Here is a 14,347-nt window from a genome sequence, read left to right as displayed (position 1 = left end):
GATCCATGTGATCTTTTCCTTAGCCGTGTGCGGCGCCCCAGCCACCATAGTCCTCGATAATATTATAGCGGAGTTTAGGCGAAGCCCTGCTGCAGTAGTACATCAAGATCGTCACCACGCCGTCGTGTGACGGAACTCTTCCCTGACACTTTGCTGGATCGGAGTCCGGGGATCGTCATCGAGCTGAACGTGTGCTAAAACTCGGAGGTGCCGTAGTTTCGGTGCTTGATCGGTCGGGCCGTGAAGACGTACGACTACATCAACCAAATGCTTCCGTTGTCGATCTACTAGGTATGTAGATCATACTCTCCCCTCTCGTTGCTATGCATCACATGATCTTGCGTGTGCGTAGGATTTTTTTGAAATTACTACGTTCCCCAACAATCATATCATAGATATTTTATCCTCTTGTCACGACGATCTTTCAACTTCACCCTGAAATTACTTGAACCTTTCAATAATTCAGACTCGTGATTCATCAAGTAAATATACTCAACATCTACTCAAATCATCTGTGAAGTAAGAACATAACGATATCCACTATACGCCTCAGCACTCATTGGACTGCACACATCAAAATGTATTACTTCCAACAAGTTGCTTTCTAGTTCCATTTTACTGAAAACGAGGCTTTCAGTTATCTTGCCCATGTGGTATGATTTGCATGTCTCATGTCTCAAGTGATTCAAAATCAGGTGAGTCCAAATGGTCCATTTGCATGGAGTTTCTTCATGCATATACACCAATTGACATGGTTCGCATGTCTCAAACTTTTCAAAAACGAGTGAGCCCAAAGATCCATCAATATGGAGCTTCTTCATGTGTTTTATACCGATATGACTTACGTGGCAGTGCCACAAGTAGGTGGTACTATCATTACTATCTTATATCTTTTGGCATGAACATGTGTATCACTACGATCGAGATTCAATAAACCATTCATTTTAGGTGCAAGACCATTGAAGGTATTATTCAAATAAACAGAGTAACCATTATTCTCCTTAAATGAATAACCGTATTGCGATAAACATAATCCAATCATGTCTATGCTCAACGCAAACATCAATCTCGATGGTAGAGGGAGCGTGCGATGCTTGATCACATCAAGCTTGGGAAAAACTTCCAACACATATCGCCAGCTCACCTTTAGCTAGTCTCCGTTTACTCTGCAACCTTTTATTTCGAGTTTACTAACACTTAGCAACCGAACCGGTATCTAATACCATGGTGCTACTAGGAGTACTAGTAAAGTACACATTAACACAATGTATATCCAATATACTTCTATCGACCTTGCCAGCCTTCTCATCTACCAAGTATCTAGGGTAATTCTGCTCCAGTGTCTGTTCCCCTTATTACAGAAGCACTTAGTCTCGGGTTTGGGTTCAACCTTGGGTTTCTTCACTAGAGCAGCAGCTGATTTGCCGTTTCATGAAGTATCCCCTTTTGCCCTTGCCTTTCTTGAAACTAGTGGTTTCACCAACCATCAACAATTGATGCTCCTTCTTGATTTCTACTTTTGTGGTGTCAAACATCGTGAATATCTCAAGGATCATCATATATGTCCCTGATATATTATAGTTCATCACGAAGCTCTAGCAGCTTGGTGGTAATGAGTTCGGAGAAACATCACTATCTCATCTGGAAGATCAACTCCCACTCGATTCAAATGATTGTTGTACTCAGACAATCTGAGCACAAGCTCAACAATTGAGCTTTTCTCCCTTAGTTTGCAGGCTAAGAAAATCATCGGAGGTCTTATACCTCTTGACGTGGGCATGAGCCTGAAATCCCAATTTCAGCCCTCGAAACATCTCATATGTTTCGCGACGTTTCAAAAACGTCTTTGGTGCCTCAATTCTAAACCATTTAGCATTACGCACTGAACTATCATGTAGTCATCAAAACGTGTATGTCGGATGTTCGCAACATCCACAGACGACGTTCGAGGTTCAGCACACTGAGCGATGCATTAAGGACATAAGCCTTCTACTGTCTGCATAATTGCTACTATCAACTTTCAACTAATTTTTCTCTAGGAACATATTTAAACAGTAGAACTGAAGCGCGAGCTACGACATAATTTGCGAAGACCTTTTGACTATGTTCAGGATAATTAAGTTCATCTTATGAACTCCCACTCAGATAGACATCCCTCTAGTCATCTAAGTGATTACATGATTCGAGTCAACTAGGCCGTGTCCGATCATCATGTGAGACGGACTAGTCAACATCGGTGAACATCTTCATGTTGATCGTATCTACCATACGACTCATGCTCGACCTTTCGGTCTCTTGTGTTCCGAGGCCATGTCTGTATATGCTAGGCTTGTCAAGTTAACCTAAGTGTTTTGCATGTGTTCCGAGGCCATGCCTGTACATGCTAGGCTCGTCAACACCCGTTGTATTCGAACATAAGAATCTATCACACCCGATCATCACGTGAAACGACGAACTTTCGCAACGGTGCACAGTTAGGGGGAACACTTTCTTGAAATTTTAATAAGGGATCATCTTATTTACTACCGTCGTTCTAAGCAAATAAGATGTATAAACATGATAAACATCACATGCAATCAAATAGTGACATGATATGGCCAATATCATATTGCTCCTTTTGATCTCCATCTTCGGGGCTCCATGATCATCATCGTCACCGGCATGACACCATGATCTCCATCATCATGATCTCCATCATCGTGTCTTCATGAAGTTGTCTCGCCAACTATTACTTCTACTACTACAGCTAACGGTTAGCAATAAAGTAAAGTAATTACATGACGTTTATATTGACACGCAGGTCATAAATAAATTAAGACAACTCCTATGGCTCCTGCCGGTTGTCATACTCATCGACATGCAAGTCGTGATTCCTATTACAAGAACATGATCAATCTCATACATCACATATATCATTCATCACATCCTTTTGGCCATATCACATCACATGGCGTACCCTGCAAAAACAAGTTAGACGTCCTCTAATTGTTGTTTGCATGTTTTACGTGGATGCTATGGGTTTCTAGCAAGAACGTTTCTTACCTACACAAAAACCACAACGTGATATGCCAATTGCTATTTACCCTTCATAAGGACCCTTTTCATCGAATCCGATACGACTAAAGTGGGAGAGACAGACACCCGCTAGCCACCTTATGCAACTAGTGCATGTCAGTCGGTGGAACCAATCTCACGTAAGAGTACGTGTAAGGTTGGTCCGGGCCGCTTCATCCCACAATGCCGCCGAATCAAGATTGGACTCGTAACGGTAAGCATATTGAACAAAATCAACGCCCACAACTACTTTGTGTTCTACTCGTGCATAGTAACTACGCATAGACCTAGCTCATGATGCCACTGTTGGGGAACGTAGCAGAAATTCAAAATTTTCCTACGTGTCACCAAGATCTATCTATGGAGAAACCAGCAACGAGGGGAAGGAGAGTGCATCTACATACCCTTGTAGATCGCTAAGCGGAAGCGTTCAAGAGAACGGGGTTGAAGGAGTCGTACTCGTCGTGATCCAAATCACCGGAGATCCTAGTGCCGAACGGACGGCACCTCCGCGTTCAACACACGTACAACCCGGTGACGTCTCCCATGCCTTGATCCAGCAAGGAGAGAGGGAGAGGTTGAGGAAGACTCCATCCATCAGCAGCACAACGGCGTGGTGGTGGTGGAGGAGCGTGGTACTCCAGCAGGGCTACGCCAAGCACCGCAAGAGACGAGGAGGGAGAGGGGTAGGGTTGTGCCAAGAAGGAGAGGAACTCATGTGTCTTGGGCAGCCCAAACCTTAAGTATATATAGGGGGAGGGGAGGGGCTGCGCCCCCACCTAGGGTTCCCTCCCTAGGGGTGGCGGCAGCCCCCAGATCCCATCTGGGTGGCGGCCAGGTGGAGGGGAGAGGGAGGCGCACCAGGCATGGGCCCTAAGGCCCATCTGCCCTTAGGGTTTGCCCCCCCTCCTCCCCTTAGGCGCCTTGGGCCCTTGTGGGGGGGGGGGGGCACCAGCCCACCCGGGGCTGGTCCCCTCCCACACTTGGCCCATGCAGCCCTCCGGGGCTTGTGGCCCCACTTGGTGGACCCCCGGGACCCTCCCGGTGGTCCCGGTACGTTACCGATAAAACCCGAAACTTTTCCAGTGACCAAAATAGGACTTCCCATATATAAATCTTTACCTCTGGACCATTCCGGAACTCCTCGTGACGTCCGGGATCTCATCCGGGACTCCGAACAACATTCGGTAACCACGTATATCTATTCCTTATAACCCTATCATCATCGAACCTTAAGTGTGTAGACCCTACGGGTTCGGGAACCATGCAGACATGACCGAGACGTTCTTCGGTCAATAACCAACAGCGGGATCTGGATACCATGTTGGCTCCCACATGTTCCACGATGATCTCATCGGATGAACCACGATGTCGAGGATTCGATCAATCCCGTATACAATTCCCTTTGTCTAGCGGTACGATACTTGCCCGAGATTCGATCGTCGGTATCCCGATACCTTGTTCAATCTCGTTACTGGCAAGTCTCTTTTACTCGTTCCGTAACACATCATCCCGCGATCAACTCCTTGATCACATTGTGCATATTATGATGATGTCCTACCGAGTGGGCCCAGAGATACCTCTCCGTCTACACGGAGTGACAAATCCCAGTCTCGATTCGTGCCAACCCAACAGACACTTTCGGAGATACCCGTAGTGCACCTTTATAGCCACCCAGTTATGTTGTGACGTTTGGCACACCCAAAGCATTCCTACGGTATCCGGGAGTTGCACAATCTCATGGTCTAAGGAAATGATACTTGACATTAGAAAAGCTTTAGCATACGAACTACACGATCTTTGTGCTAGGCTTAGGATTGGGTCTTGTCCATCACATCATTCTCCTAATGATGTGATCCCGTTATCAACGACATCCAATGTCCATGGTCAGGAAACCGTAACCATTTATTGATCAACGAGCTAGTCAACTAGAGGCTTACTAGGGACATGGTGTTGTCTATGTATCCACACATGTATCTGAGTTTCCTATCAATACAATTCTAGCATGGATAATAAACGATTATCATGAACAAGAAAATATAATAATCAATTTATTATTGCCTCTAGGGCATATTTCCAACACTCATTTTTGGATCGGGACGAATGCCTTTAGCCGCTCGAATCGAGACTAATGCTCATATTAGTCCCGGTTTGTAATGCAACTGGGACTAATGTGTATATTGAGCTGTGACCAAAGTCCTGTTTTCTACTAGTGTTGGTGTAATATGATTCTCACAAAAGTAGTGTTAAATTTCAATGTCTGATGATCCGTAGGAGGCTAGAGATGGGTTCAGCCGCCCGCGATGAAGGAGAGCATAGCATGGTCGTGGGGACTGAGCAGCGCTGAGGTTCAGAGATTGTGAATCGAACCGCAGTAAGCCCGCAACACTAGTAGTGACAAATCAGAATAGAGAATTATGTACTCCGTATCAAGATTCATATTTGAAAGTTCATTCAGACTATATTGGTGTTGTATAGAGTTATAAATGATGTATTATTTGAGGAAACATTGATTATTATTATTTTTACCACCATGTGGAACACATGCATGCCTTGTATTTTGGGATGGCAAGAGCCAAGAGTACACCTTTGAGTCTTTAATTAACCGTAAATGGGATATAGAGCCATTACACTCACAAATACTTGCTCCGTTCCAAAATAAGTGTTGTAAATTTGTTTAGATATGGATGTATCTAGATGTAAAGTTAAATCTACGTACATCCATATTTAAATAAATCTACTACGCTTACTTTATAACGCGGGACAAATATATAAATGATGCATTGCGCGCATGCATGTATGCATTTAAGGCCTCTTTTGGTTCATAGGGTAGGAAAATCATAGAAATAGGAAAGTCATAGGAAATGAGATGACATGTATCTCAAATCCTATGAGTAGGAATAGGAAAAGGGATGCTTTTTGATTCACATCATAGGATTTTTTCCATTGAGTCTAGGCTAATGTTTATTTTCCTATGAAATGTGGAGGATAGGAAGAATTCCTCCACATGAATAGGATTCCATTCCTACAAACCAAATGGCTCTAAAGGAATTTTTCCTATAGAAATCCTATCATATGAAATTCCTATAAGATTCCTCTAAACCAAAACCAAAGCAGGCCTTAAGGGCCGGTGATTCTCATGGCAGTGGTGGTTGCATCGATCGAAAGGGTCTTCACGCTGACATGCACGTTCCACTACTAGAAGGGTAGCGATAGTGATGGCAGTGGTGGTTGCATCGCAAGGGCTTGCACGCTGACATATTCCACTAGAAGGGCAGCGATAGTGATGAGCTCACCGCCGCTGCCAAGCTGCTTGGCATGAGAGTACGCGCTGCACCGGTGGCCTGCGTAGCATAGTATCTCGATCCACACCTGGGCGATGAGCTCCGGCATTATTGCAGCACAAGGCATGCCTGGCATCCCGTTGTGGATCAGCTCTGCGGCAAGCCTACATCCACGGTGCAATGTAAGGTCCAGCCGATAGGCCTTTTGCCTGTCTTGTGCATCACCCAGACTAGTGTCAAACGGGATGATATCAGACAGGTTCGGCTGCTTGGGCTTGTTCTCCAGAACAGTGTCGAACGGCATATTAGACGACAGTCTCGCCTCCTCCTCAGCCTCCTCCCTGTAGTACCGCAGCAGCAAGTTGGCCAGATCCTCAGCTGAGCTGCACACTACACCAACCAACTCATAGCAGGAATTAGCATACATCCCACGGTCAACAGGGGCAGGCAGCATGTAGGGACGTGAGGCAAGAAGGAAGAGCATGTAATTGGAGAGCGCCTCCACCGCCTCGACGAGATCAACCTGCTGCTGCTGCCTCTGTGCGTCGTCGCCGCCTTGACCACTGGCTGCATTTGTTTGCTCCGGCTTCTCCTTTTTGTACCAAAAGAGATAGATGTTGGTGCCGATGTGCCATGTAAGGATGGTCTGCTCCAAGGACCTTTTGGGGTCCAAGCTCCATTCCAGTTCCTCATACAGTCCCTTGCTCTTCAGGGCCGCCAGGCCCCTTGAGTTAGCGATGTGATCTTCATCTGTTGGAAGGACGCTGCGACTCAGCACATGGTTGACCAGCAGCTGCTTGATGAATGCCGAGACAGGGATGGAGGAGCAGTATGCCAGCGTGTTCCACGGGTCCTCAAATCCCATCCATCTCGCGATTTTGCTCATTCGGCCCACCCTACTGCCAACGCACAACTGAAGCAGGTTGTGCTGCCCCATGGAGCCGGACCAATACCTTCCTCTCCATTCTGCTGCATGCACAAACCGGCGGACAGATGTAATCCCACGACCAAGCAAGATCCTCATACTTCTTTCTTCCTCTCCTGGCCTAGTGAAATCCCTCCTCGGCTTTAGCAGGAACGAACTTGTCCAGCTCGAGAACATTGCCTTAATACTTGACATGACCTCCAAAACGAGAGCCCCAATAAGCAGGACATAACTGATAGCAATGTCTACTTTACTGTAACTCCCAGCAGCCATATGATGATGATGATGATGATCACCCAGAAGTGAAAGATAAAACAACAACAATGCCACGGCTGTGCCCGGCAACGAGATGACACGGACGCAGAGGCCACACCAACTGTGCACCACCTCAGTCTTTGTAAACAAGACATCGTGCATCAAGGAGAGCTGCATCTCAACCACCTCCTCCAAAGCATGCTTATCTACATCATGAAACCGCAACTCTTCATCCTGCAGCATGCTCATAAGGAATTTCTTAGGAACAGCCAGGAAGAGGTGAGCATCCAACAGGTAATCTTCCTTATTCGGGCTGCAACTTTTGGACGGTATGGTCCGGTAATGGGATCCCGAGGCGTAAAATAGAGGTTGATAGTTGCCTCCCTGCTCTGAGGTACTACCAGCACACTTGAGTGCCCACACTCTCTCTCCATACTTGGCAACACCAACCACAAACATCAACATGGTGGCTGCCCGGAGGAGCCCGCTGGTAAGGATGGAAGACGCATAGACGACATATGTAGCTGCAGCCACCTGCACAGCAAGAGTCTGCAGGTGGCGCAGCCACAGCTTGTTGTCTTCGATGCTGTAGGCGGTGATGTTGTCTTGCCCACCAAGGTGCAGAAGGAGGAAAGGCGCCCAAAACGCCACCAGCTCATGCTCCGGTGATCTGCTCATCACAGACATGTGTCCCAGCACGTAGATTGCCGTAGCATCGGCCATCATGTACGCTGACCACACAAAGGCCCTTAGCACGCCGGAGTCGATGCGCCGGCGGAGCTCTGCCATGACGAGGAGCATGATCTGGAGGGAGAAGCTGAGCAGCACCAGCACCTGGATGCCCCATTCTTTCCATAGATGCAGTACTTGCCCTGTCCCTGCCCCTGCTCCTGCCATCGATGTCCCGCCTGGAATGGATGGATTCATCGAGTAGTAAGAGTTACGGGCAAAACCAGAGAGAGAAGTGCTACAATACTAGTCTAGCTACGTTAACAGCATGCGTGCCCACAGTCACAAGCTGAGATATATAGCAAAATATAACGTTTATCATGGTTGGGGATTTTAGGAGCCGTTGAATCAAGTCAATCTAACGGTGAAAATAAAATAAGTACTAGGAAGTACTAAAAAAAGTACTGGAAATAATGATTTACCAGTAATAAAATATTATTTTATTTGATTTAGCTGTGTGCTTGATCAAACAGATAGAAATAATTTTAGTGGGAGTACTCGAAAAGTACTGAGAAGTACTCGCCAATCAACGGAGAAGCGTCCATGCATGGTAGCGCAAGCTAAACAAGCAATTGGCCGGATCCCTTCTAAAGAAACTAGCAAGTGGCGCTGCGCTAGACGATAGATGCGAATTAAGTTATTTCTTTAAAATGAATTCTTATATAGGGCAAGGATTCAATGGTGAAAAGAGTTCTTACATATGAACGGTGTGAACAATAGGAACTAATGAGTGGTAAAAAAAATCAAAGACCATATATACCTGTCAATATAGATTATGAAAGGGGTGTGTACGACACAAATGGTTATATATAGAGTAACTGCTCACTGGAACTTTATAGGCATATGTTCAAACGTCTATGACTTCAGCTTCACCAGAGAATGGATTTGTTCTGGAAGCCTTGCCCTCACTGGAGGAGCACACATGTCGAGATCTATGTCGCTGCCGATGTTGTTGATTTGTGTGTATTGTACCATTCTTTACCCCTAGCATATGCTGTTGACGTTCAAACTTTTTACACAGTTGATGTTCTGGAAAAAAAACTTTTCCCCAGTGGAAGCATATCTTTCACGTCCATTAGTTCATTTTCATGTAAAAGCATGTACATTCTTGGCAAAAAAGAAAGAAACTGTGCGTGGTCTGAGATATATTTCATTGTCCCTCCGAAATGAGCAATACTATTATACAACTGAAAGTAGGTTTGAAGGATTGAAACTCTATCGGGATTAATGTCCATTCTTGTTATGTTTGTCTATGTCAGTGAGTATACAGTGGCTCTCTCTGTCTTCCCCAAAGTGCAGGGGAGAGGGCGGGCGCATGACAGTAGTAATAAGCAGATGGCTTTTTTGCTTACCTTGCGCCAAGGAGGGAGGAGGGGTTGCTTCAGTCGTGGTCACCGTCCGGTGTCCAGCACCTCGCCCTTGCTCCCCTCCTTGGACAATGCGTACGCCCAAATCTGAAGAGAAGAGGAACGAACAGGGCGTCGGCGTCAGTCAGCCAGCCTCTTGGATGCGCGCGCGTACAGGGAGGTGCTTACTGAGCGGGGCGATGTGGATGTGGAGAAGTAGACGCAGGTGGCGAGGAGAAGCCGGCGACAAGGCCGATGCTCAAGCTGCGCGGCGCGACGGTGCGGCTCAAGGCCTCTGCTCCTCTCCCCTCCTCTACTTGCTCTACAGTACAGGGAGTGCCTCTGCTCTGCTCCTCTCTCCCGCTTGCTCTGCTCTGTTTTCACTCTGTTGGCGGCGAGAGAGAGCGTGACCTCACGTGCTTATTACAGCGCTGAAGCAGGAAGCAGCGGCACAGTATGAACCACTATGTTGCAACTCAATTCTACTACCAAACCTTTTAAAAATAATACTAGTACCTTATAAATTCATACTACTGGACTACGAATGCTGGCAATGCAAGTATATAATATGCAACTGTATTCACAGTGAAATGAAACATCCATTGATAGGACAGCGAGCACATGAAGCTAGGGCAGGATCTGGTTTTATTTGGCTAACCATCCTGAGTTGTTTTCACACTACATTTTTCTTGTCTTTTCCTTCATCTTCATCTTTTTATTTTTGGACAGAACATCGTTTTCTTCTCTCTACCTCATGTATCTTTTTGCTTTTACGTTATCTGGGTCTACAACGTGAACTGACACCGGGCTTTTTAATTAAAAAGAAACATGGACATGAACTGTGATTTGTTTCTACTTTTTTTTCGCCTTTGCCTTTTTCTTTATCTTTTTCTTTTTTTCACCAGAATCTCGTTTCCTTCACTCTGGACCATGCATGTACCTTTGTTTTCACATCATATGGGGTCTAAACACATGAACAGACACTCCGCGCCTTTTTTGTTAGAATCAAATACTCCCTCTGTTTTTTTAATATGTGACGTTTAGGACAAAAAAATAGTTCATTTTGAACTAAAATCGTTGTTGTCCTAAACATCATATATTTAAAAAGTGAGGTAGTAGTAAATAAAAAGCAGATCCTAGATATCCTCAAACCTCAATAAGATATCCCAAATTCGCTGTCAAAGCATGTACAACGGTTGATAAGGCTATCTTATCTTAGTGTTGCCACGCAATTTAGATATAGCAAAAAAAAAGAGGTTTACAATGAGTTATATCTTAGTCTTATCACTAGTACTAGAAATTCCTAAATTTATGGTGAGAGTATTGTTGCTAAGAGATCATCTACTACTAACTAGTAGAATTCCCGTGCGTTGCTACGGGCTTCTGAAATAATTTTCTGAACTTACATATAGATAATGCATGTTAAATTTCACAGGTAGAGACAATATAACACGGTCACAATTGCATAATAATTAAGTCCACTTCACTTGTAATGTAAACTGATAACAAAATGGCAAATTGACGATGTACATATGAAGCGATGGTCCAACAAAAAATCTATTATAAATTATTAAGATCTACTTGATGCAGTTAAGAAATTCTCGCACAATATCAAAAAAGTTGTCTTTAGCTTCATTCGCACGATGTTTCAGCAAATATAATAAAAACAGCTTCCATACGTTTGAGCAAGTTAATAAATGATTAAAGTAGAACGCTTGTGCGTTGCTACATGCTACAATGTACATAAATGAATCAACAATGATTAAGTCCGTCTCCAAAGTCGAAGCTCATTTCTCGTTCATACGTTCGGGTGTGTTTGAACATCAAATAGGCATCCAACGGGCTGCCTAAAATCCAACCGTTTGGATAGTACGGGCTACCCAAATCGAGACCATGTGTGTGTGTGGGGGGGGGGGAGGGGTGATGGCGTCGAGCACACCGACGATGTCCCTGAAGAACGGCAACGCCGCCGCCACAAACGTGCACGCCATAACGTACAAGGTCTGCAGCACCACCTGCGATGCCAGGTTCGCCACGAGAACCTCCCTTGGCCTGTGTCCGCCGACCCCTTCTCCATGATCTTGTACGCCACCTGCGAGTACACCAGTGCAATGGCCAGGAGTTGAAGGAGGACGAGCACGACGGCGAGGCCTAGCAGCCACGTCGGTGTGAACGAGGGCCCCGAGTCCGGCATCAAGCTCTGCAGTGCGTTGGACTACACCGTGTTGCTGAAGGCCCAGTAGCCGGAGATGGCTGCCAGGTAGAAGGTGAAGAAGACCATGGTGTAGCACAGCACAAGCCCCTTGACCATCTTCCCCGCCACCGGTGGCGCCAGTGTGGCCTGGATCTCGGGCAGGATGCCGTTGCCGAACACGGTGGCTAGGATGGAGATGGAGAGGAAGGCGGCATACACCTTCCCAGACTTTGAGGGGATCAGTAAGTAATCTTTCACCGGAGCATTGCTCATCATACCTATCAAAAATTCAGATTTAAGATTGACCAAGTTTTTTTCTAGCTCTTTTTCATCTCAAAAACACAAAGTACGACGTAAACACGTGATGCACACATGATCAAGGGTGTTTGCACATTACCTACCCGAATGCACGCGCCCGATACGAGGATGGTGTAGCCGAAGGCTAGGACCAGGGACCCGAGGTTGATATAACGCAACGAGTGGAATGACGACATCTGCGAGAAGAGAGACAACATGACGGCGACGATGATGATGAAGTGGTACAGCTTCAGGGTACCATCCGACGCCAACCTCTCCGTACACAAAGCTTCTTTGACAATCAATGGATCAATGACAAGACCCTAATAGTATCACTGTTTGACTGTTTATTTCCTTATGATTTCAATTCAACCACGGGCCTTTTATTATAGTGTAGAAATATAGCTTACCAATGCCAAATATATGCTAGATAAGCCAACATCTAAACTAATTCTGAGATATGAGCATTGTCGTAAATTTTATGGGCATGAGACACTTCACTTGAAGGAGTTCACAACCATACACACTACTAAGCATTAACATAACAACCATCTTGCGAATCATCAACTGAAATAAAATAAATCTATCAATTGGACCGAGAAACATGCAAAAAAATAGTGACCCAGGTCAGCGGGAGCAAATTTATTTATGATTATTTTCTCTTCCTGTTTTGGTTGTCCAGAACCAGGAATATAATCCACTAAGTGTTGCAAACCAACATATGGTTGGATGGTTAAGAGGACAATGGTATCCCAGTTCATCAGGGTTTAAGTCCTGAACTTGACATTGGTGCTCGCATTTTTCTATATTTGTTTCAGGCCTTCGGCTGATGTGCGTTCAATTGATGTGCCAGCTCGGTCTCTCTCGTAGGTGCTCATAGGGGTAAGGTGTGCATGTGTGCATTCATATGGGTGAGTGTATGTGTGTATGTATGAGCGTCCACGTATGTACTGTATTAAAGAAAAGAATCCACTAAGTGTTACTGCCGCCTCTCCTCTCCTCTTGTTTGTTGCCAACATGGCACCACCTAAGCTCAGACTGCTCAATTGCTGGTAGAGGGGGGAGGGGCACATGCACCCGTTGTCATCGCCAACGTACAAGAGGAGTTGGGGTAGGGTTTCACCGGAATGAATGAGGAATCGTTGATTTTGCGGGCATGAAACAGGGGCAACATGGCAAGTAGGCACACCTCCACCATCGCCCAGGAGATTGAGCAATCACACCGGTTGCGGAGCCTAGGTCAACATGGGTGGAGAGTTGCATTGATCGGCAAGAGAAGTATCGCCTCACTCCAATTAAGTCGACCGCCCGGGAAGTTCATCCCTCGTGTGTTCAATGTTACTTTTATGAATTTATTTCCTGAGTAGATAATGTTCACGGTTCGTCCAGATAGTGAGATAATGATAACGGAGGGAAGGGGAGTGTATCGTTGAGTTGAGATGCTCGTTTGCTGAAACGGGTTTCGTGTGGGAAAGCCCAATGAACCACAGTAAGCCAACTTTTCTACGGTAGTAAATAGTGCATGTGCTAGAAATACATGATTTTCTTTGGGTAGGTTTCACCAAAACTTATTTCATCATGAAAACTGATGCAGATGTAGTATACATCCCTATGTTTTTTTCCTGAATCTTCTCTAACTTTAAATTTTGACTTTTTTTGGTATTTCACAAATCCGGGTTCCATGGAGTCCAGGACCCAAACCAATTTCCCCAAAAGAAAAATGGATCTATGAGCTGAATCCGCTTCCAACATATGTAGTTATTCATGTGTTCTTTATGTGCAGTGAAGTTCATCGTGTCGTTATTGTCTGTGCAAGGCCTTTTGCCCCTGCGTAGGTTACTAGGTTGTGATGTGATATTATGATGCTTAGCAATTATTCCATTGTTTCGAAACGAGTCTGTGTAGCTGGATCTGATCAGGGATGCAACAAAAATACCTAATAAAAACAAAAACAAAATAGAACCACGCGATCTGTTGCCTTTTTAGGTTATTTGCTGAGAGACCATGAATATTTATAGCTGTCAAATCATTTTTTGAGGTACTAACACGACGTACTTTCCGGCAGCGGTTCCCCCGCTCCCTCCCGCTAGGGTTCCGCCGCCGCCGCCGGCGGCGCCCTAGCCCCCTCCCGCCGCCGCCGGCCGCCGGCTCGCACGCCCCGGCCCTCCCCGCCCCCCCTTTTCCCCCTCCCCATCCTGTTCCCGCCCCTGCGCCGCCTCCCCGGGAGGTGGCCGGGGCGGCGCACCCCTCCTCTTCCCTCGGC

The 14,347-nt window shown here is 45.8% G+C and overlaps 1 protein-coding gene and 1 pseudogene across 1 annotated transcript; both read right to left on the bottom strand.

Annotated features, from left to right (window-relative positions):
* Positions 1–6,184: 6,184 nt before the first annotated feature.
* LOC119348947 lies at positions 6,185–9,670 on the bottom strand. The gene is made up of 2 exons (XM_037616951.1): positions 9,600–9,670; positions 6,185–8,426 (listed from the first exon to the last, which is right to left on the bottom strand). The coding sequence occupies exon 2, from the start codon at positions 8,413–8,415 to the stop codon at positions 6,253–6,255; it is 2,163 nt and encodes a 720-aa protein (XP_037472848.1). The 5' UTR covers positions 8,416–8,426; positions 9,600–9,670; the 3' UTR covers positions 6,185–6,252.
* A 1,770-nt stretch (positions 9,671–11,440) lies between these two features.
* On the bottom strand, positions 11,441–13,282 carry LOC119356677 (annotated as a pseudogene).
* Between the last annotated feature and the right edge of the window lie 1,065 nt (positions 13,283–14,347).

This window comes from Triticum dicoccoides, chromosome 1A, assembly GCF_002162155.2.
Source record: "Triticum dicoccoides isolate Atlit2015 ecotype Zavitan chromosome 1A, WEW_v2.0, whole genome shotgun sequence".
NCBI classification, from domain to species: domain Eukaryota; kingdom Viridiplantae; phylum Streptophyta; class Magnoliopsida; order Poales; family Poaceae; genus Triticum; species Triticum dicoccoides.
The sequence above is the reverse complement of the archived record's forward strand: the minus strand, read 5'-3'. Positions and strand labels throughout refer to the sequence as shown.

What these genes read in the sequence shown, in the direction of transcription:
- LOC119348947 (XM_037616951.1), bottom strand. Translation starts at nt 8,415, where the DNA reads ATGGCAGGAGCAGGGGCAGGGACAGGGCAAGTACTGCATCTATGGAAA.